At 39.0% G+C, this 24039-nt stretch overlaps 2 protein-coding genes across 12 annotated transcripts in view; one reads left to right on the top strand and one right to left on the bottom strand.

The window, feature by feature from the left end:
- Positions 1 to 5752: 5752 nt before the first annotated feature.
- SRI (sorcin) lies at positions 5753 to 13689 on the top strand. The gene is made up of 8 exons (XM_021551760.4): positions 5753 to 5838; positions 6485 to 6568; positions 9713 to 9782; positions 10479 to 10522; positions 11560 to 11707; positions 11862 to 11975; positions 12420 to 12478; positions 13159 to 13689. The coding sequence occupies exons 1-8, from the start codon at positions 5791 to 5793 to the stop codon at positions 13183 to 13185; spliced, it is 594 nt and encodes a 197-aa protein (XP_021407435.1). The 5' UTR covers positions 5753 to 5790; the 3' UTR covers positions 13186 to 13689.
- Positions 13690 to 16205: 2516 nt separating this feature from the next.
- The window catches only part of ADAM22 (ADAM metallopeptidase domain 22), a 131729-nt gene continuing 123895 nt past the window's right edge, over positions 16206 to 24039 (bottom strand). For all 11 annotated transcript variants that reach the window (XM_085566336.1, XM_085566367.1, XM_021551750.3 and 8 more), the window contains one exon: positions 16206 to 23622. In XM_085566336.1, coding sequence (XP_085422462.1) covers positions 23602 to 23622 — 21 coding nt within the window. In that variant the 3' untranslated portion in view covers positions 16206 to 23601. The remainder of the gene's footprint in view (positions 23623 to 24039) is intronic.

Here is a 24039-nt window from a genome sequence, read left to right as displayed (position 1 = left end):
AAATGAGTCAATAAAACCTAAACTTTATTTTCCTGGAGTTGTTTATTTCCGTGTCCCTTCTGCTACATGAGTCACATGCAAACCAGCCCAAGACATTTCCCCAGTAATTTGGCCAGTCACATTGATTATGGAAATTATGGATCAGCAAATGAAAATTAACTCTGGCTGTACTGCACTGGTGTCAACTCAGTTCAAGCACTAGACATGGAGAAAATAAATGCCATCTGCCTAGGTTCTCAACACATTTTGGAGCTAAGAATGGGAGCCCTAATGGACATCAAGCCCCTAATGGGTGACAATTGTAGAATCCAGACATCTGAAGCATCATTTCTATGTTCTATACACTGTTTTTGTGCCCTGAATACTGTCCCTGAATCACTGCTAACTAACCAGCTATGAGCTCATTTCTCACCTATCACCAGTGGTGGTGCTGCACAGCACAATGCCTAAATCGTCAGGAATATCCCTTTTGTAGCTGGATACCCATGGCACTGCTTTGGAAGAATAAGGCTTCACAGCAATTCCTTTCCATCTGCACCTGAGAGTTTTACAAGCCTTTGCTTACCATCTAGCTGGTACAGCAGAATCCTAGCCTTTCAGAAGGTGAAGTAGCATAATAAATATTCTGATTTATGTGAGACCATATATGCTGACACATAGGATTGCAAAAACTGTTGTACAGTAAGAATCAGATGCCTTATTGCTGAACTTGTTCTGTGCTTCAATCCTTTATACACAGTTCGTTTTCATATTCTGGCTTCTGTCCAGCAAAAACAGAGACCTGAATCCTGACCCCATGTTATTCAACAAAATAATTAAAAGAGCTTGCATGACTTGCTTTGGGTGTCATCAATCTGTTTTAAATTCTCCAAGCTCTTGGTATTGAAGGTTTTCAAATAAGGTGTGGATGGTAAAGGAATAAAGATCAGTTGAAAAATGACATGCAAAATAAGCAGCATTGTAAATGCATTTTTCAAGTCATAGGCATGTATCACTGTTATTATTAGATATCTTTATATATCTAATTATATCTTTAGTTAAAGACCATCTTGGGACCCATCTGACTGCAATGTACCAGATCTAAGAAATTAATGTCATTACTGAAAAAGTGCATTTCAGCTTTTGTTCTGTAAAGAACTCATACCTGGGAAATGCACAAACAGTTGTGTTTATAATTAAATGGACACGGTAAATTGTGTTATTGTACAGCATTGAATAAAAGCTGAGTGTTAGCCTCAAAAAATCTCAATATTAAAATCTCACTAGCTGTACCATCCACAATTATCTTGTTTTAGGCCTTCAGTGATACTCTTGCTGATGCCCAGGGAGTGATGAACAATTTTCACAACTCTGAACACAGACAAAACAAATAAGGAAATGAGTATGAAGCAAGGGAGTTAGTCACCTCTGAACCATCCATTAAGGAAGTTGCAGCTAAGAAGGGAAAGTCTGGAAGACAGATAATGTTGCAAAAAACTGAGGTAGCTTAAACTGGATGACTAAAATCTATAGAAAATTTTGTTCTCCATATTCTTTGTATCTATAAAGTGATATAAATGCCTTCCCCGTGCCCCCATCCTTTCAAGTACATTATATGATGAATCCAGCATAAAACTTGGTTATTAAAGGAAATCCTGTACAAAATACTTGGCTGCAGAACTGAGTATAAATAATGTGCAGTAAATAAAAAATGAAAGGGTGGTATCAAAGGCAAAAAAAAGTAGCAGAACACAAAAGCACCATTCCTTTGGACACCAAGTCAGGCATTATATTAAAGACATCTAGTCTGTACTATATTTGTTTTTCCAATGTTTAAAATTATGCCTCTTCTCAAGTATTGCAATTAAAAGGGAAAGGAGATTATTTTGTGGCCTTCCTTAAGTAGTATAGTTATTCTGATATTTTTATACCATCAGCTGTGCTAAGTAAATACCTCAAGAAAATTGAACTTTACACTTTAATTCCCTTTTTCCTCCCTAGCTTTATTGCAGTTGTCAGGCAAGCGTGACACCTCAGCACACCAGCACCAAGCTCCCAGCCACTACACCAGATGGGAATGTAACTGGCAGCACGATCCAGCTCAAGGCTTTCAGTTCAGGGTGACCAAATTCCCACATCACGTGTGAGCTCATGTCAGGGTTAAATGTACCCAGACTTAGAAGGAACAAAAGTAGAACAGATGGGCAAGCAGAAAGTCTGTGACTTGTCTTGGGTTTATGCTAGCCTTGGTTCACTGTGAGGAAGCATTGCACACATAATGAGTGTGAATTGTGACCAGAGTTTAAGGCAGTAACACTATTACTGTAGCTCAGTTCTGAATTCTTTCTTAAAATCCTACTAAAAAGAATACAGAAAAAGCTATGGAATGAAAACTGTGCACATAATTTTCCCTTTCTAAACAAAATTATTTTACCTAGGCATTTTCTTAGAAAAATACAGTGAATTATCTCAGAAAAAAAAAAAAAAAAAAAAAAAACAAGGCAATAGTACTAGCATCCTGTGTTGCTTGACTTCGATTTTCCCACTAGAGGGATCACACACTCTTTGAGATCTGCAAAATCAGAAGCTATTTATTCCACACATATTTCTTACTGGTGTGTTTGTAATATGATGAACTTAAGGAAACTTAAAAGGTTACCACAGCTCAGTCACCCTTCAGAAGGCAGATGTGTACTCATTAATCTCCTCTAATATCCTTCCTTTGCAGCCTTTTTCTCAGATAAGGAATAAGCAAATGCACCAGTGCAAACAAAATGCCTACCCAACAATCCATTTAAAATACATCCCTTGGTTACATCTGTCTCCTAGCTCTTTTGCTTATGTATGTTTAAATATAAATAATGCAAATGTTAACTACTAAGTGCAGTGCATTTGGGCCCCTCACTACAAGCAGGACACTGAGTGGTGGGGTGAGATCAGAGAAGGGCAACAGAGTTGATGAAGAGTCTGGAACACAAGTGTGATGAAGAGTCTGGAACACAAGTGTGATGAAGAGTCTGGAACACAAGTGTGATGAAGAGCAGCGGAAGGACCTGGGGTGATTAGCCTGGAGAAAAGGAGGCTGAACTGAGACAGCAGAACTCTCTACAACTGCCTGAACAAAAGGTTGTAGTGAGGTGGGGGTCAGTTTCTACTTGCAAGTAACAAAAGAGGAAATAGACTCAAGTTGTGCCAGGGGAGCTTTTTGGATATTTGGAGAAATGTCTTTATTGAAAGCATTGTTGAGCTTTGGAGCAGACTGCCCAAAGAAGTGGCAGAATTACCATCCCTGGGGAAATTAAAAGACCTGTAGATGTGACAATGAGGGACATGGTTTAGTGGTGGGCCTGGCAGTGCTGGATTAACAGGTGGTCTCAATGTTCTAAGAGATATTTTCTAGCCTAAACACTGTGATTCGATGAGTGCCAGGCGTCTCAGCAGAAGTACTGAAAATGGAGAGTGGCCAGTTATTTACACTGAGTTAAAGTACAGAAAAACCCTACCCCAAATTATGAAATATCTTCCTTTTTCTATACAACTACAGCTGTACAGTGTCGTGTCTTTATCTACCAACTGGTATAAATCATACCTGTTTGTTTCTCACTGAAGTAATGAAAAATTCATTCCTATTAAGTTACTAGCAATATGTATATACCATTTAAAATTTTGTTTATCACTGTATAACTCTTCAAATCTTATCACTTATATTCTTTGCCACTTATTTTTAATCTAATATTTTTATCACTGTTCCTAGGTCCTATTTTAATTAGGAGGGCTTTTTGCCTAGACTTTAATATATGTAGTTTAACAAAGTTCAGCACAGAGCCTGCAATAACCTGCACTGCACGTGATTAAGTTTGGTCAAAACAACTATCTGACAACCACACAGCTTGATATCAACACTCTTAGTTAAATACCCTTGTGAGATAGGTATTTCTTAAGCCAAGAAATTATACAGGGTCACTACTTTGTTTCTCAGTTGCTTCATAGCTTCATATATGTTATTCTGTGTGATGAAAGCATTAAATAATTATTTGTCTCATTTGGCAACTCTATTGGTTATTAAATTACACAGAACAACAGTTTTGTTTTCACGTCATTGGCAATTGTTAGCAGTTTTAAGGTGCAAATAATGCTAAAATAATAAAATATATTCCACATAGAAAATGTCTTAAAGTCCTGTTTACTGGATGACTTAGAAGCTGAGAAAAGTGACTCACTTTAAATGAAAAGTTTACTATAAATTAGCATACTTAAATGAATTAAGGTCTTAATCAAATTTATAATGTTCTTCAGAAATTATGTCAATAAACAAAAAAAATAAAATGTTGTGCTTCCAGATTTCTGACAGCAGACCATTTGCCCTGCAAGGTCTCTATTAGGAGACCTGTTTCAGTCATACAGACTCCAGCAACTGATTTTTCATCATCTTGCGTCTGAATTAAATAGCGCTCACTGGGAGACGGGGGAAATTCTATGTTTTGCAAAGTCGCAAGACCAGCTGAGACCAAGCCGAGGCCGCTCCGGCTGATGCTGCTCCCTGGGGTATTGGGCGGTCAGCGGGAGAAAACCACGGGCTGCACCGGGGAGCGCCGCCGGCCGGGAGGAGGCTCTTGCATCAAAGGCGGTGCTCTCCCGGTAATCCCCCAACCCGGAGCGGCCCCGACGGAACGCAACAGGGCTCCCTCTCTCCACTGGGACACGGCTCCTACTCCAGAATTTGGAGCTACAGACCCAAAGGAAATTATACAGATTCTTCTGTGTCTTTGGGGTCAGGGACGGGTGGCCCGGCTCTGAAGAAAAAGCAACGGTACCAACAGAGAACACGTAAGGATGAGTTTGAGATGCACGATACGGATGCACCGACTGCCGAGTCTATGAGTCTTGCGGTCTTTTGGCAAACCACGAGTCGGTGGTTCTGAAATCATCAACCGATTCACCGGTGAACATGTCGGGAGCTTTCCTGTCACCTTAGTGGGTGACAGCCGCCACGGAACACCATTTTCCGCGGAGCCCCGGGATGCGCCAGGGACTGGCTCCAGCTCCGCCTCCTCCTCCGCGGAGCGGTTCCGTCCACGGGCCTCGCCTCCCGCGGGTGTCTGAGAGCTGCTGGCCGGGAGCCGCCGGCGAGCTGAGCCCGCAGCGCCGAGCCAGCGCCCTCAGCGCTGCCGCACGGACAGAGCCACGTCCCCCGCATCCCGCACTGACACAGCCACGTCCCCCGCATCCCGCACTGACACAGCCACTCCCCCTTCATCCCGCACTGACACAGCCACGTCCCCCCGCATCCCGCACTGACACAGCCACTCCCCCTTCATCCCGCACTGACACAGCCACTCCCCCTTCATCCCGCACTCACACAGCCACTCCCCCTTCATCCCGCACTGACTCAGCCACTCCCCCTTCATCCCGCACTGACACAGCCATGTCCCCCTTCATCCCGCACTGACACAGCCACGTCCCCCCGCATCCCGCACTGACACAGCCACGTCCGCCCGCCGGGCCCCAGGCAGCGCCGCGCCCCGCCCCGCTGCGCCGGGAAACGCCGCCGCGGGGCCACGGGCCTGTACCACCGCGCCGCAGGGGGAACTCGGCGGGGAGGAGATCGGAGCGGGCGGTCCCTCGCCTCCCGACGGCACCGCCCGGCACCGCCCGCTGCCCTGCTGACGGCAGGTCGCCGCTTGCCCCGCCCGGGGGGCGGCGGGACGCGGGCTCCGGGAAGGGCCGGGGCTGGAAGTCGCCGCCCTCCCTCCGTATGCGGGTGGTTGCTCCCGGGCGCAGCCGGGCCGCCGGAGCCGGTGCCAGGCGAAGATGGCGTATCCCGGGCAGCCCGCGCCCGGCGGGTTCTACCAGGGCGGGGTGAGCGGGGCCGGGCCCGCGGGGCGAGGGGGCCGGCGGGGCCCGGGGCAGCGGCGGGAGCCGGGCCGGGCGCGGTCTGCCCGGCCGGGCAGGGTCCGCCAGCTCGGGGCTGCGGAGAAGGGAGGGAGGAGGCACCTCCCCCGCAACTGCTGCCGGGGAGAAAGTCAGTGCTGGGGGTGTCATTCCGTGATTTTCACTTAGGAATCGGTTTTCTTTAAGGGTTTTCACACTTAATACGTATTCTTCCATGTATTTGCCCTAGACATCTGTTTTGCTCAACTTTTCTGGAGTGGAAAAAAAATTTGTAGTGCCTTAGTGTTTCTTAAGCACGCCGTTTTATGCTGGGGGTAGAATTAAAACGAAACCTTGGTGAGATAGACCAGGCTGTATCTAGATCAGTCGATTGCTCCTGTGCAAGGTTTTACACTGATCTGCTTACATTACAATACATTATGTATTTAGTATGTCAGTACTGAAATTCAGAGTTGGTTTGGGGCATTTTTTTCGTGAGGAGTTTCGGTTTTGGTTGGTTTGATTTTTTTTTTTTTTTTTAAGGCATGGTGTGTACATAAAAACGTATGTTGATAAGTACAGATCCTTAACTGAATTACTGATTTAAAATTAATTTTCTTTTTTGTTTCCAAAGTATGGAGGAGCTCCAGGAGGACCAGCATTCCCTGGACAAGCTCAGGATCCTTTGTATGGTTATTTTGCTGCAGTAGGGGGGCAGGTAAACTTATAAAATGTTATTTACTTATTGGATTTTTTTTTCTTTTTGAGGAATACTCTCTATCTTTGGAAGGAGAAATGCCTAGTATTTGCAGCCCCAATACCCCAGGGAAAAAATCTGATGTTTCTAGTTAAAAAAAAAAAAAAATCTGTAATTGTTTTACTTAGCCTATTTGCTATATATATATGTCTGTATTGGTCTATGTTATAGCTGTATACATACAGGAACTATATAATTTGAATAATGCTGTTTGTTTCTGTATTGTATGTGCAAATACATACATACATACACAAACATAGACATGTATGCCTCTATTTCCTATATAGGTAAATGCAAGGGATATATAGATGCATGAAGTTTTGTAACTGAATTGTGACTCAGCTCTGGGCTGGTGAATGCTGCCAGGTTTAGGACAAAGAAAAGAGAAAGAGTGGAAAGTGTGGGCTGTGGAGATGGCCTGGCTAAGAGCAGGAAATGATAACAGGAAAGAGGTCATTACATGATCTTAATAGACTCACAAATGGAAAAGCATCATGCATTGTGCCAGCATCTGGGTTTACTGTTAACATAGAGTGATTATTCTTCTAGAGGAAAGGCTTTCACAACTTTTTTTTTTCCTTCCCTGTCATTCTGCACTGCATTTTTAATTTCTTTCCTGTAATTTTGTGGCATATATTGTTTTTGTATGATCATGTATGTTGCTAGAAATACATGCTCTTTGAACTGTGTTACAGAGTTTAGGAGCAATTAAGTTAGGTTTATTGAGCTGAAGTTCCGTGTTTGCCATATTGTAGCTATTTATTGCACACTTGTAGGGTGTGTGCAAATCTAAAATTCTGCTCTTGGATCTGCTATCCTCAGGTAGATGCAACCACAACATGAAAATTTAAATTCAGCAATACTAGCTGATGTTCAGATTCCCACCATAACTTAGATTAGTTTTGTTCTCTATGTTACTTTTTTGAATTAATAATGCATCTTGCAGTCTATATCTTACTTCCTTCTAACTGCTTATGGAAATATTTAGACCGTGTGTTTTTGTAGTAAAGGAGAACACTGGAATGACCTGTGTGTAATGAGGCTTTTCTGAGAAGGTGGAGCCCAGAGCTGAGTTCTTTCTGCTGAATGTGCTGACAATTTCTCTGCCAGCTGAGACGTGTCTGCGTGCAGGTGCCTCCTGGATGTGTGCCAGGAATCAGCAGCAGAGCCAGTAGCTGAGGCTGGACAAATTAATAAGCTCCTGTTGTAAAGAGAAGGGGAGGTATCAGCAAACAGGAAACAGCACTGTGGAGAAGAGGTGGCAGGAGCTGGATTTCAGCAAAACACAGACCATGCCCAGCTTTCTCAAGTGAGGCATGGATACTGGAAGCTGGGGAACCAGTGGGTTGATGGATATGATCAAGTTAGCACTTAAGAATACTTAAGTTAACACTCTGAAATGCTTTCTATTTGTAGTAATTATTCCTTACTGAAATGAACTCAGTAGCTTTTTAAGTTATCCTTGGAATCTGAGGTGTCTGTTTCTGGTACCAGTGGCTGTGCAGAAGTAAAAACCCATTAAGGAGACAGTGAAATGTAACAGATAAATTATCAGTTGCTTTTATGGCCATCCATGCACCTTTGTAAAAAGCTACATCTCAGTTATCCATCTGTACTTACTGTAGAATGAGTATGTTCTGGTTATGGTTTGCTGCTGTGTTGTTTTTATGCCTATATAATATCTAATGTTTTATCTGAGCTTTCTTTGATGTAGTTTACAATAGAGATCTTGTCTTTGACTTGATGAATTAGTTTTCTTTGTTTACAGAAGAAAGTCACCAAGTATTGTTTCAAATTCAAATTAGAGTCTGAATTTGTAGGACGTAATAATTTGTTTTTTAACCTGTTTGCAAAGCTCATATGCATTGTCTAATTTAACCTGCTTATGTTCTACTAAAAAAAAAAAACAAAAAAAGACAAGCATATTTTTGGTAATCTTAATCTTGATTACAGTCATGCTTTTCTATCTTCCTCTATTTTAAAGCTATGCAGTTCCTATCTTTATTTCAGAAGGTACAAAGCCTTTGAAGAGATTAGTTTCTTAATATTAATGGCTATTTCAAATCTCTTCCCCCCCTCACCCCCCGTGAACATAAAGTATAAAATACAGCTGTATAATTAGACTGATGGAGTAGATAGGAAGCAAATTCAGGTTTATCTGTCAGTAACTTTACATGGAAACAAAACATTGTTGCCTTTTTTTCCAGTCCCTGTCAAAAATCATTGAACATAGACTTACTATTTGTCTTATAAACAATGATACTTAATTTCTGAAAGTTATCAGGCTGTGCTGTTCCCACCATATCATTTAGTAGCATATCTCTGTTGTTGAAAAAAAGAGCTTTCAAAAGTGGGTTAAAAAATTAGGAAGATGCTGCAGCAAACAGAATCACAGAATATGGTGAGTTGGAAGGGACCCACAAAGATCATTGAGTCTGGCTCCTGGCCCTGCTGAAGACACCCCAAGAGTCAAACCAAGTGCTCAGTTGTGTTGTCTAAATACTTCTTGAACTCTGTCAGGCTTGGTGCTGTGATCACTTCACTGGGAGGCTCATTCCAGTGCTCAGCCGCTCTCTGGGTGAAACACCTTTTCCTGGTAGCCAACCTAAACCTCCCCTGACCTGGCTTTTCATCTTCTGATGCTTTGCAGAAGTGTCATCACTTTTTATGTCTATAGATGTAATGTTCCATTCCTTAATCAATTTAAACTCTCTGTGAACCAAACTTCATGTTGGGAATGTGAGGAATAAAATTTAGAATTCCTCCTCCACTTCTGGCAGCTTGCTGCTTTCCATGAATTGGCAGTTGTTTTCTCTATTTGGCCCTGAGCAGGATTTGTGAGAAGTGTGACATTTTCCAAGCCATGTGGATTGGTATCTTTTTTGAGTTTGTTACATTTTTCTTTCAAAGTTCTTTGCTTTCCACATTTGCTTGTTGTGCTAGCAACTTAATATTTAAAAAAACCGAGGAATTTTTATATTTGTGAGTTGTGAGGATGTCTTGAGAAGGATAACTAATTGAATGTCACTGGAAAGGGAGTGGGTACTGGGAATAAGCAGCCTGGGAGAGGGTATTAATAGCTGATACATCTTCTGTTATCGAAAGGATGGACAAATAGATGCTGATGAGCTACAGAGATGTCTCACCCAGTCAGGGATTGCAGGAGCATATAAACGTAAGTTAATGATTTGAATAAACAATCAAATCTAAAACACACTAATTTTTCTTCCCTAGAAAACGTGTAGCTGTGCCTTCTGCAGAGCTGGGTTTTTTTCTTTGCATGGCAAATGGGTTTCCTTTCCATACCTTGGACATGTAAATTCTCTGTATTCAGTTCTGTTTGCCAAGGATTTGCCTTCTCAGCTTCCTTAGTTCCCCACTCTGCTGGGCTGTGCAGTTGTTTTGTAATGGACAGACAGTTCTTAAAAAGATGCTTTGCTTTGGTTTGACTGAGCTTTGATATTGCCCAAAATCTGCGGTAGGACTCCTCTGCTGGGATACCTCCTGTTCAGTTTACAGCTTCTGTGAGTAAAACTGGCTTGCTCAAGTGGTGTCTATTGCAGGGGGAGTATAAATGACCACTTTGAAACCCAAAACTGTTGTGGATTAAGATAAGAGCAAGTTAGTTTTAAATACAACTTGAATTGCTTCCAAATTGTCTGCTGTCAGTTTTTCTAACAAGTAATGGCTCTTACTTGGATGAAAAATATGGTATGGCTGTATACAGGGGAACCAATTAGATAATAGTTTATACATTATAATATATAATCAGTATATAATTTAAATTTATAATCTTAAATTTTATGTTTAGGTAAAACTGAAGAATATGCTTTTAACATAATTTATTTTTCCTTTTTTCTAATTTTAACAGCTTTCAACTTAGAGACTTGCAGACTTATGATCTCAATGCTGGATGTATCCTTCAATATGAAATGTAAACATTTTTGCATTATGTGAGCAAAGATGAGAGAGAGCACCAAAACATTTGGGAAATGCTTAGTGGTTTCCATTCAGCCTTTAAGGCTTAAGGCTTGTGATCATTGTAAGCTACAAAACTCCATTCTCACTAATTCTAGCAAATGAAGATATAGTAAATAAATAATGCTCTCAGCGATCACTCATTTTACAGCAAGCGGTATCCCTCTAAGCCTGGGGAACTGTTTCTCCATTGAATGTATGAACAGTCAGGTCTGGTGGCCCAAAATAAAGTATTGTGCAAATCACTTGTGCTTTTCAAATAGGACAACTTTCCACTTTCTCATCCTTCCTAATGAATTTTAAGCATTTGTAGTATGTAGCCTGAACACAATCTATCTAATGGAACAAATCCTGTTCCATTAATGAATCAGGTTTGAGTATCTAATGGAATGGTATATGGCATTCAGCAGTAGGACCTGTGGAAGACTTAGATATACTTGTAAGGTTGGAATCTTTGGAGGTTTGTTAGCCAAAACTTTAATTGAAAGTTTTGCTCCTTAAAAAGAAAAAAGCAGAAATTAAACTGGAAAGGATCTTAGCTCATCTTGAACAAACTGATTAGAATATGAGAGAACTAATATTATAACAATTTTTTCTTTGGCATCTGTTTTTATTTCAGCTATATGTTTAATTGGTTAAAATTATGTAGCAGCAGGTTAAAGAGAAGTGTGTAACTGAAAGTAGAATTCAAAAAGAAAAAGGCTTTAGCAGGTTTCACATGGAAGAAGTGGGGAGAGCATGTTCTCTGAGGTTCTCTGACCTTAAGTTTTGGGTATTATTACCTCCATCTGTGCCTGGGGGATACTTTAAGTTAGTTTTCTACAAGAGAAATTAGTAATAGTAAAATTCAATTAATATTGGCCTTCAAGAAAGTGTTTCTAACTACAGAGTGTAGATGCCTTTTTTAGTTGTTTATGTGGTCACATTTTGTTGGTGGTTTTGTTAAAAAATGTTTTTCTTAGCTTTGAAATCAGAGGGATATGTCTGGCACACTGGGATTTAATGAGTTTAAAGAACTCTGGGCTGTGGTCAATGGCTGGAAGCAACACTTTGTAAGTTTTGACAGTGATGGAAGTGGCACAGTGGATCGTCAGGAACTGGAGAAAGCTTTGATGAATATGGGTAAGTTGTGAAATGTTCTTGCTTCTGACATTGACTTACACCATTTCCCAGTTATCATCCTGCAGTAACTAACACATGATATTTCCAATGAAAATGTGTTGGATTCTATTAAGTTTCCTGGCTTTTCAAAATAAGACTTTTTATTTTCAAATAGGATTTAGACTGAGCCCACAGGCTGTGACTGCAATCACAAAGCGATACAGCACTCAAGGAAAGATTGCATTTGATGATTACATTGCCTGCTGTGTGAAACTCCGAGCTCTCACTGGTATGCTGGATTATAGCCTTGCTACTGTCGTCCCCATAATATATTTTTATTTAATAAAACCTGTTTGTTCACTTATCTCAAGTTCAACTTTAGTATACTACAAAAGAGATTGCTATCAATAGTCTACAGACAATTATAGATCAGGATTTTTTAAATTCCCATTTAAAAATGACCTTATACTAATGCAGGGTTTACTCCAGAGACTGGAAGAGTAATGTGACAAAAATTGGGAAACTTTGTTTATTCACAGAACATAAAGGCTTGTGTATGATAAACAGAAAAATTTCAAATGGGAAAGTAAGTCTTGGAATTAATTGCAGTATTCTTCATCATGTTTTCCTTCATGTGACATGGGAAATTTTAGGAAAGTACTGTACACTTTAAAAAATTGTTTATTTGTAATTCTTCTTACTTGGTTTCTGTTTTCTTAATGAATTTTTGCAGAATGCTTTAGAAGAAGGGATGCAACTCAGCAGGGTTTTGTGAACTTCCACTATGATGATGTAAGTACATTTTAAAGAATCTATTAAAATTCCAGGGTAAAACAAAAGAAAAACTTAAGACACCAGTAATGATTTGAGTTTGTGCTTATCTTCCCTACATATGCAGTGAGAAACCAGACGTTCTGGGGCTTGTCGAGTATTGTCTCAAAAGCTTTCAATGTATTTTACAGATTTCTATAAAATGTTTTGTACTTTTTTCTGAACTGCTAACCAGTGTGGTTCAAGATCCAAGAAACGACATCACGTGCTAGCATCATTTTCTGTGACTTTTTTTTCTCGTTTTCTGTTTTAGAGCTTGGTAGGCATTTTTCCTGGAAAAGGTTGATGGAGGTCTGGTGGATGAGTCACACTCAGTCAGGCTTCTGGGTCTTGGTTTCCTAGCCACATTTGTACAGTAAAAAGAGATTCAAGTCATCCTGGATTTGGATGTTTAGAGGATTGGGGTTTTTTTTTGAATGGGGGGGGGAGGACCATGTGTACTATTTTTTGTTATTGTTGTTATCATTAAGAAGATACTTTGCTTTATTAACTATTTGCTTATTTTCACATGTATTTTAAAGCTTTACTATTCATGGGCTGAATTTCTTTACAGAAAAGTGTAGTAACAATGAGTATTGTAGGAGAAAAAGTAAAAACTTGTTCTCTGTCATACATCTAATGAGTGGTTATTCTCTTTTCAGTTCATACAGTGTGTTATGAGCATCTAAATCAAAAGGAAGCAAGCCGTGGATGATCATGATTTAACATTCCAGTTTTATGAGCATCTTAATCAAAAGGAAGCAAGCTGTGGATGATCATGATTTAACATTCCAGTATGTGTTTTGCTTTGCCAAGTTCTCCAATGATTATGTCTCTCAATATTGGAAATTGCATATTTTATGAAGGCATCCCTTTCCACACATTTTTTTAGTCTTGATAATTAATATAAACTACTCACGTACTGTTGTCTTTAACTTCCAGTCTGTGATTATTAAAGTTGCTTTTATTTTCATAAACTTGCAATTCACTATGTATAGCTCAGATCACAGAAATGGTAAGATTTCTCAGTCATGTGTCTACTTTTTTCCTATGTTTCACTAAAGTCAGTTTCTGGAATGCAACTTAACATTTTCCGACTTAAACAGTAACATGTATGACTTAAGAGGATACATATTTTCATGTCTTTGACAATGTAAGACAAATGTACAAACTAAAAGGGATTTTGAAGTGGTCATTTTGCACTGGTCTGTAAAAAACATCAGTAAGTTTTGGTTACTTATTTTGTCAGCTCTTTTGAAGATGAAGCCTGTGACACCATGCACTGAGTGTAAGACTACCTGCTAGAACTGCTTCTAAGCAGGGATACAACAAAACACATCAGAAAACTCTTCTAGCCTTGTGCCCTGATACAGGGGGCTTTGTTCTTGTAAGATTCTTGCTTTGTGTGACTACATAAAACACTTTTAAACATAAAAAAGCTGTGCTGTGTCAGTTTGTGCATCAGCTCTCCCTTCAGAGGCAGGCAGACAGACTTCAGTTACATGTAAAGAAATGTTTCTATCTCCTCCACTTTAATCCCTAGCAAGTGGTCTTCATGCTTCAATATGCCAATTAGCACCTAAGGGCTTGGAAAAGATTTTTGCCATGCTACTCTTTCAGATCACAGGAGTAGTTACCAATGAATGCAGATACAGACAGGCAAGGCTTACTTACCTGAGGCTCTTCAGGGGGAAAAAATGGGATTTTTTGGTGGAGGTTTTTTGGTTGCTTTTGTTATAGGGATTTTTAAGGAGAAGATGGACATTTTATGGAAAGAGGGAACAGCACAACTGTAGAGAGGTAGTGCAACTTTCTTCCAATAAAAAAAGTTAATGAAACTTTTGTTAATTTTGGTCACTTCTGCCTACCACAGAGGAGTGATATAAATTGTTTTGTTGTTTGTAAATACGCCAGAAGAATGTTAAAAGAAGTATATTTCTTAAATAAGTAGTTTAGGGTAGTTTTGGGGAGGAATTATTGTATTAAGGAATGAAAACAAAACTACATATATGTGCATATATATAAACACATATAAATATGCGTAACTGAAGAAACAAGAGCTCCTCAGAGCACGAATCTCACTCAAAGATACTGTATTGTACCCTGCTTTGTGGAGGTGTCTGTTAAATCCAACACTTTAGTTTCTGGGCTGTAAATTCAAAGTAGGCTCATCTTCCCTAAAGAAACAACTTGTACTTACTGCTTACATGTAGAATCCTTTGGGTATTGCTTGTAGTTTCATTACAGAAGCTAGTTGTCTTTCTACTCTCATAATGTATTTCAAAAGCATAGACAGTATTATACATCTACATTCTGATAGTACATGTCCTGTTGCACATAAAGTTGGGAAATAGATTAATATTACTGGAAGTATTTATAATGGAATGACCAAAATCCATAAAGGTTTGTCCAACTGTAGCAGCCATCATCTGTTCTGCTGCAGTTCAAACCTTTGACAGCTGATGAGGTTAGTAAGAGTGTGAAAAAAAGGCTGTTTTTCCTGTAGGGATTTGAGTAGACTTGTATAAATACAGTGCTCATGCTTACACTTCATTTTACCATAACAATAGTAAGAGATCTTTACCAAAAAGTTCATTTCCCACACATCTTTACTTCTGCTTAGTTGTGTTTCTGGTCTTGTAGTGGCTTTGCTGGGATAGAATTAATTTTCTTTATAGCAGCCCAAAGGTTCAGATTTATAAGTAATCAGCATCAGTAACAGAGCAGTGTTTCAGCTGTTGCTGGGCAGTGCTTGCACAGCATCCAGGTCTTCTCAGTTTCTCACTCTGCAATCACAGTGAGTAGGCTGAGTGTGGGCAAGAGGCTGGGTAGGAATTCAGTGAGGACAGCTGACTCAAGTGGGCCAAAGCACTCTAGACCCAAGGACCCCAAACTCAAGTCTTGCTCAGTTTATTTCCCCAGGCTGAATCAGTATTTTGGCACCAGCCAGTTGTTGGGCAGTGAAATGCTGCAAGCAAACAATGTGAACCAGTAGGGTTTTCTTCAGTGATCTTGTAAACATAAACTAGAGAAAACTGGGAAAAACAATGTTCCAAAACCAGGTGAAAATTCTGGCTTCCTCAAGAAAAAATAGCTTTTTGTTTTACATCAGCATTTCAAAAATCCAGCATATTCACAAGGACTGATGAGATACATCATCTTTCAAGTTCAGAGAGAAACTAAGCTAATACATAGAAATGCTGAGGAGTTACACAGAGTTTGCTGTCATAGCTAAAAAAAGCCACCTGAAACCTTTGCAAATATTGCTTCCCCACTAAGAGTGGATTCAGTGGACAGATTGAATATGCAAGTTATCTGCTAGAAAAACAGTTATTCTCAGAATTGATAATTTCCCACAAGCCATACTGAGAAGGATACTCACGTGACACCAAGTGGGGTGATTGCTCTCGACCTTTGAGCCAACCACTGGAATAGTTTCAAATAGGTAAAATTTGAAATTTTTCCTAGGTTGCCCTCAAACATGCAAACTAAGGAATAGTAATTTTAGATTTGCTTTGAGAACAGTAGGCCCCTTCTCAAAGATTTGAGAAGGTCACTGAATAATTTTCAACCTTGGAATTTGAAAAATAACATCTATATTCTTCTATTAGCCTTTTCCCATGCATGCAGCATCTTTATTTTATAGAGATCTATAAAACAGAAAGTGGTAAATACAGTCACTTGGAAGAACAAAATACACGCAACAGTCTTTGTCATTGAAAGTCACTTTACTGATGTTACAATATGTCAGTAACATTGAAAACCACAGGCATTTGTATTAAATACTCTTGTAGAAGTGGATACTGTGACGCTGTTATTATTAAAAGTGAGCAGGAATTTAGAACCCCAAATTACAATGATTTGATTTTATAAAAAGCAACGTTTTGTTTAGCTACATGAAAGCCAGATTTATTCAACAGCCCAATGCCTGTAATGTTTATGACAAAAATACCACACTCAAAGCTAGAAAGTTGTAAACTGCAGTGCTTCATTTTGATGTTTGTCAAAATCTTATGCTTTTATTACATCAGGTATGATTTTTAAGGAATTTTAACTAGCAAAGACAATGATATGATGCAAATCATTGTTTTTGCCAATACTAGCCCAGCCACAGTGGTGAAACATGATTCTCCTTGCCTCTTTCAATAATGGCTAGTATGAGTGAAAAAATAGCTTTTTTTTTTTTTAAAAGCAATGCCCAAGTTAAACATCAGCACAAAATGAAGCTGGCAGAGCCAGTTGGTATATACCACCCCAAAAGCTTTGCTGAAAGAACTTGTCATACAGTAAATAGTGTTTTGTCCAGCAGATTAAAAATTCAGTAATGCTTTGCTATTCTGAAAAAAATATTTTGCATTTATGCAACAATAAAAATAAGTACTGTATTCTATATAAAACATTACCTATTTTAATATATTTTTATCCCTAATAAAAGAAAAATTAAGTTATATATTCACAGTTTGAGTATGTTCTGGACTGTATTTCCAAGCATAAAGTATGCAGAGTCTACACAGGCAGTGAGCAGAAGTTCTTGTAACAATAATCAAACTAAATGAGCATTTGCTGTTCTACAGAGCCTTACAATATTGCATGATTAGCTGCTCGCACCACTCCACTTACAAGGTCAGTCAGGCCTATATACAGAATTTCTAACATGGTTGTAAAAATAGACTCTTCATGCTAAAGTTAGAGTATATAAGGTCTTAAGGCCTCATGTTCATATTTTTTAAAACAAAAGCTTTATCTTTTTGTTCAGAGGACTAGAGAAGCAGAAAAATAAAAGATTGTTGCTTTGACATTTTATGCTCTAGCAATTAAAAATTGTGTTGACACCTTTACTTCTCCCCTAGATAACATGTTTCTTTTTAACTGCTCTGTGCTTATTTTTCCCAAATTTTCCTCATTCTGAGTTATATGGCAATTATGGCCCCTGTTAAGTAGCAGAAATTTTTAAACAGTTTAAATCTGGTTTAGCTGAAGTGATTTTGAAACTGGTATAGACTGGATTTTAAAGAGCTAGAACTGCCAGACCTGGCTAGGTGTGCCAAGTTTAAAGCCAGGCACATTATCTCAAGTGTGAGCAATATCTGTGTTCCAAACTTATTTTTACTGCTTGTTTTTCTTACTTGTCTGAGATAAGATAGGAATGTTGACTGTTGTAGTGCTTTTCTCTAAATACTTGCAGAAAACTGTTGTGGAATGACAAGATACCGTGTGCACAAGCTTCCAAAGCTGCAATTTACATCAGCATCCATACTTGAGACACCAGAAATGGTTTTCATAAGCTGACTTAGAAACTACTCATGTCAGAGGAGATTTTAGCATATATGATAGAAACTATTACTTCCTTTCTTGTTTCTGACAAAATCACACTTAAGAGAGTCCTGTCTGTATTGCAGCTGTGTTTACACAATTGGTTTCACTGTTTTATTTTTTTCTTGCCTTATTAGGATAATAGTTATGTGCACACAGGAACCTCACTCCACTGTCCAGTCATGAGATCACAGCCTGCACATATTTTTGCAGTTTATTCAAATTTGTCTTCAGGAAGCACAGAATATTCTGGGGAAGGGACCCACAAGGATATTCCAGTCCAACTCTTAGGGAATGGCCCATAGGGGGATTGAACCTGTGACCCAGGCATTATTAACACCGAGCTCCAACCAACTGAGCATGTCAAATGTGATCCAAGTCAAATCCCATATTGCTGATACATAAGATTTGGGAGCCATGCAAATAGTGGCTCATCAGCTATTCTTGGTATTTCAGTGGAGACTCTAATGCTCTAGCTCTTCAAAAGCGAGGCAAATAACATCATATCGTGGTTAAAAACAGTGGTCCATACAATCAACTGTTATCCCATGACACAGATACTCAATTTAGAGAAAGAAACATGGGATTTTCAGACTTGGAGCAAGAGAAATGGGAAACAGATCAACTGTTAGGTTCACAGACTTAGTGATTTAAGAGGCTTAGCCTTCAAAAATGCTAGAAGGTGAGAGAGACACAAAATGGCTGAGTCATCAAGTGATTTTACCAGTAGTATTCTGGTTTAACCATAAGTAATTAAGCCCCAAAACAGCTGCTTGCTCAGTCCCCCCCGCAGTGGGATGGCAAGAGAATTGTCAAGGTAAAAGTGAGAAGACTTATGGGTTGACATAAGAACAGTTAAATAATTAAATAACTGTAGTAATAATAATTTAAAAAATTAATTGAAAAGGTAATTAACAGAGAGAGAACTAAAACCCAAAAAAGACAAGTGATGCAAATGAAAACAATTGCTCACCATCAATAGATCAGTCCCTGAGCTGCAGTTCTTCACTGCCAGCTTTCCCCCTGGATTGCTGCTGAATATGGCATCATATGGTTTAGGATATCCCTTGGGTCTGCTGTCCAGGCTGTGTCCCCTCCCAGCTCCTTGTGCACCCCAAGACCAATTGCTGACGGGGCATGTGAAGAGCAGGAAAGGCTTTGGCTCACTGCAAGCACTTCTCAGCAATAACTGGAAAAATCCTTGCATTATCTAAAGTGTTTTCAGCACAAATCCAAACCACAGCCTCATACCAGCTATGATGAAGAACATTAACTCATCCCCAAGCAAAACCAGTGCAAAATCCACAAGACATGAGGCATCATCACCTGATTATAGCACAAGCAAAAGATCACAGAATCATTAAATAGTCTGGGTTGGAAGGGACAATAAAGATCATCTCATTCCAACCCCCCTGCCATGGGCAGGACTTTCCACTAGACCAGGCTGTTAAGAACCCCATCCAACCTGGTCTTGAACACTTCCAGTGATGAGGCATCCACAGCTCCTCTGGGCAACCTGTGCCAGTGTCCCACCACCCTTACAGTAAAGAATTTATTCCTAATACCTCATTTGACCTACTATTATGAACAGTATAGGAAAGACCCTATCCATAGTGTGGAAAGGTGACCAACTTAGCAGCTTTCTGATGTCAGCCAACTCACAGAGCCTGCTAGTGGATGAATGTTTCATGAAAATTCTTTTCAGTAGAAGTGAAAAGGGGATGGAAGAGAACAGGAGCTCACTGAGTTTTATACTGGAGTGTGATAACTTTGCTTACAACTAGCTACAGGATTCAATGTCAAAGCAAGTCCTAAGGGCTAACTGAAGAGTATATCCTTTATTATTATGGAGTCCCATGATTCTTTCACATTACATTCTATCCATTAATCAATTCATTAATTAAGTTACAGCAGAATTTGTAGTATATGCATGTCTATAATAGTGTATGTAGCCATTCTTACCTCTGGTTTTCAGTTGTTGCATTAGCATTGACATTAGCATGGACAATCAATCCAAAGCAGCAAAAGGGATTTGAGTAAGAGGATTTCAGTACACTATTGACACAATTTCTTTCTGATTTTAATTCAGGCTATACCTCAGAGGTTCACTTCTTCAATAGCACAATAAACTTATTTCATGAGCACATGAGCTCAGCAGGTTCAACATCTCATAGATCAGGAACTCTGTAAATCATTTGGAAGACGCCATTTTCCAAGTCAAGTCACACTTAAGGTGACTGGCAAGTTGTGACTTTAGTCACAATTTAAGCAAAGATAGGCTCTATAAAATTAACAGTATTCTTGAATCTACATAATTAAGTATAAAAAACTATATATAAATTATCAGTCACAACCATTTCTGGTGTATTGCCTGATATTACTAAAGTTCTTAAGTCAACAAATCCAGAATTAGTAGGTAAATCTTTACTTGTTAAATTGTGGCATCATTGTGCACCATTATTTTTAGATATAATCTCAATTTTCCAGTCTCCATCAGTTAGTCACATTAATTTTATTATAAATTACACAAGATTCTTCTCCCACATTGAAATACATAAAGGTAACTTAAGTATATCTCATCCTGCCAGTCCTATGTTCATATAAACAATTACTTTTAGTTGAGAACTGATGGCTTCCTCACTTCAACAGGCATCTACAGCATAGTTGGCAATAACTAGTTCATTTATTAAAATAAAACCAAAATAAAAGCATGAGTCTCAATAAGTCAAAATGACTGAGCTATATTAGTGACAAGTATTCTATTTCAGTCTGGATGAGGTATTATGCAGCAGTTTATATTGCTATTGCCAGCATAACTAACTACAGTGGATAAAAATATTTGCAATCTTCAAGGTTATTAATCTGGCAGCTTTCCAAAATACTACATTTTAAAAGTAAGAAATAACAGCTTTGTAAGCAAACAACTTCTCTATCCAACCTCCACTGGCTTGGGAGGCTCACACAGCTCTGCCAGTTCAGGTCTCCCAAGTTACCAACCTGATATAAAGTTCTCTGCAGAAGAATTTTGCTAGAACATAAGTCCTGTGATATTCTCACGCTAGACCACCAAAGTGAAAGTCAACATTTATTTAACTTTAACTTAGTGCCCAGAACTAGACTTCCAGTTACTACATATCTCCAAATGTGAGGGTGACTGTTAAAGGTCCACTACACACAGAAGTGTATCATCATATGCAACAAGTGAATTATACACAAAAAAAAAAAAAGCTGGAAGTACATACTACATTGAAAATACAGTCAGGAGGGCCATTTGTTTGCAAAAGAAGCTATGAACATAGCAGAAAGAGCCTGTATGTTATGTCCAGTTCTGTCTGCCAAATCTTGCTGCTTCTTGATAAGGCAAAATGGAAAGGGAGGGGTAAACAGTGGTAAACATAAGATATGCACAGAAATTAATGGGATCATTCAAAACTACATGCCAGTTTGTATCCAAAAAAAATACCATAAAAGGCACATGATCAACAGTCCAGTTGCTAAAGACAAAATATGAATATGGGAGGGAAAACCAGCTTCCAGGTGACAGAGTAACACAGTGATGACCAAGTTATCATAATGTCCTAATGTGGGTGAACCTCTTACGGGTCCTGCTCAAAGTCCAGTGAAATCAACAAAAGACATATTGATTTCAAGTTATGGCTCAGACCCTAATTTCATAAGCTACATGCTATCAACTATCTTTAATCCAGATAGCTACACTCAAAGTAAATCTTTGCAAAAAATATTCTTCAGTGCTGATTGATATATTTACCTTCCACAAAAATGCAGAATCTTTCCCTAAAGAAGTTACAAGTGACTCTTTCCAGATGGTCAGTCTGCACCCAGTTGTGCTCACTGATATTTGTCTTTTTTCCAAATACTTACCAGAACCTGTTGACTGTGAGAAAATCATTTGAATGCCAAGGCCAATATTTTTTCATAATCCAACATACAGCCTAATCATAAAATATAGTGCTTCTAAAAATCTTACATATTTTACAGCTGCCGACATCTTTAAACATTTCTTAATTTAATCTTACATATATCTGACTTTATTGAGAGACATAAAAGTTAAAAAAATACATTAAAAGGCTGCAAGTGTTGGATTCACTTACTAAAGGAAATACATGAAAGAGGTAGAAGATTCAGAAACACCATAGATGTTCCCATTACAATAATATCTAATTAATCATACAGTTGTTGGGTAGGGTATTCAACTGCACCACAGAGTCGGTTTTGGAAAACTAGAGAATTATAAACTGATTTAATATGGTCCAGTTTCTCACTAACTGAAATTTCCCAACCAGAAGGCATTTGCTTTACAACAACCTTTAGAAGTCTCAGGTGTTAGAAATACAACCATCAACTAACAGGCAAGATTAACATGGTAAAGAGTTGTTCCCCCCCACCCCATTCTTTTTAAGCTAAATTCATTTGTGCTCAGTTTAATGCCCCAAAAAATTATCAAGGGGGCTTCAGGGGCAGCAAGCATAGCATTCAAGTGCATGGTAAATGCGATTCCAGTAATGAATAAAAGTTGAAAGATAGCAATGAAACTGGCCACTTGCCCAGCACTGTTATTATCTAGTGCAGTGAAATTGTTATGCTTCTCATAAGCCTATGCCTTGCCATCTAAAACAGTGTCTGGAATTCTCTATCAAAAATACACAGCGACTCTCACAGACAGACTTCACATCACCACATCCTGAATTGACTACTTAGAAGTATTCCCAAATGTCCAGTAAGTTTGAGCTGCACATGACTTAAAGACTGTTGTCTGCTGAATCATTCTTGATTACACCTCTGAGAGGATATGGTGGTTATCTAACTAAACAAGGAATTTTGGCTGGTTCCTTTTATGATGATTTAAGACAAAGTGCTGCTGTACTGGTTTCCACAGTCTGCTGTACAATTGAGATTGTCAAGACAGTATAAGATGCTGAAAAAGTTGTATAGATTTTGGTCAAACACCAGTTTCTGAGAGACACAGTTTTACAGTACTGTACTTTCTGTATTTCCAAGGATGTCTGCTCATAACATTAGAAAATCTGAAGTGTGATGATGTTAGTCATGACTGTTTCTTTAGGCATTTGGCAAAATACACATACGTATAACAGCTAATTTTGACATTATTGAATGTTTACATATATACAATCTGTATACTGAGATTATAAACATGTAAGGTAAAAAAAAAAGATATAATCTTTGTTTGTTTGCCTTTTGTGTCAAATAGTTGCCTTTCAAAGCTTGAAATCCTGTCACCAAAAAAATTCCTATATTTTTTACTCCTGCATGCTAATCTCGACTACAGTATGTTGTTTTTCCCTTACATGTGGAAAGTAAAGAACACAAGGTTCATGCATACAGCATACAAGTTTACATCAGCTGGGCTCTCCATGAGGCATGTTCCCAATTCCATTCTGGTCTGACTCAGGAGTGCAATAAACCAGAGAAACACCTCTCTTATACAGGACTGGCAAATGGACTGCAGTTGGGATTCTAGGTCACCATGTGGAACAGCCTTGTCACATCTAGGTTAATTATTCTCTGTCAAATGGTATGATTTTGGTTGTTCATCAAATCCATAAAATACAAGTCAACAAAAAAGAAAGAAAAAAAAAGACTGTTTTTTTCCTTTCCACATGACAGGAGGCTATCACTGCGATATCACGAGCACCTCTGTTGATCTTTCGAATTGTCTGAAGAGCAGATGAATGTGCAGTGACTCAGTGATGCTGAGTTTCTATAAAATCCAAAGTAAACAGTTCTGATGTGACCCCAGGAAAACACTGCAGCTAGATGGATGTCTCCCATAGCTGGAGAGGGGGAAAAGGAACACAGATACACATTGAACACCAGGATAAAACAAGCTGTCGCCCAAACAGTGCAGGAGCTTGTTTGGGGAACTGCATCTACATCACTTGGGTTATCAAATCTCCTCCCAGCCTCTGGTGGGTATGTGTTCACCAAGTGAGCAGACAGTCTTGAGCATTTCAGCACGACTTGCAGTCAGCATAGTAAATGCCCATGGCTGGGAGTTCACTTTTCTTTTTGAAAGAGAAATGTCACTGTAGCATCAAACTTGTACTAGATGGCTTTTACCTTAGAGTTACACTAATATTAGTGGAGAGATATCTTCCCATTTTCATCTGCCTAACTCTGCTTAGAGCAGCATGACTTCCTGCTGTGGGTTTGAGCTGCTGCCAAAGCAGCTCTAGGGCTGAGACACATCA

The sequence above is a fragment of the Lonchura striata genome, chromosome 2 (assembly GCF_050655825.1).
Source record: "Lonchura striata isolate lonStrDom1 chromosome 2, ASM5065582v1, whole genome shotgun sequence".
In the NCBI taxonomy this organism is placed as follows: domain Eukaryota; kingdom Metazoa; phylum Chordata; class Aves; order Passeriformes; family Estrildidae; genus Lonchura; species Lonchura striata.
This window is presented reverse-complemented; position numbering and strand designations above follow the sequence as displayed.

Bases quoted from the DNA above. Each gene is read 5' to 3' on its own strand.
- SRI (XM_021551760.4), top strand. From the start codon at position 5,791: ATGGCGTATCCCGGGCAGCCCGCGCCCGGCGGGTTCTACCAGGGCGGG. The intron at 5,839-6,484 runs GTGAGCGGGGCC...TTGTTTCCAAAG, and splicing joins GCGGGTTCTACCAGGGCGGG to TATGGAGGAGCTCCAGGAGG. The intron at 11,976-12,419 runs GTATGCTGGATT...GAATTTTTGCAG, and splicing joins GAAACTCCGAGCTCTCACTG to AATGCTTTAGAAGAAGGGAT.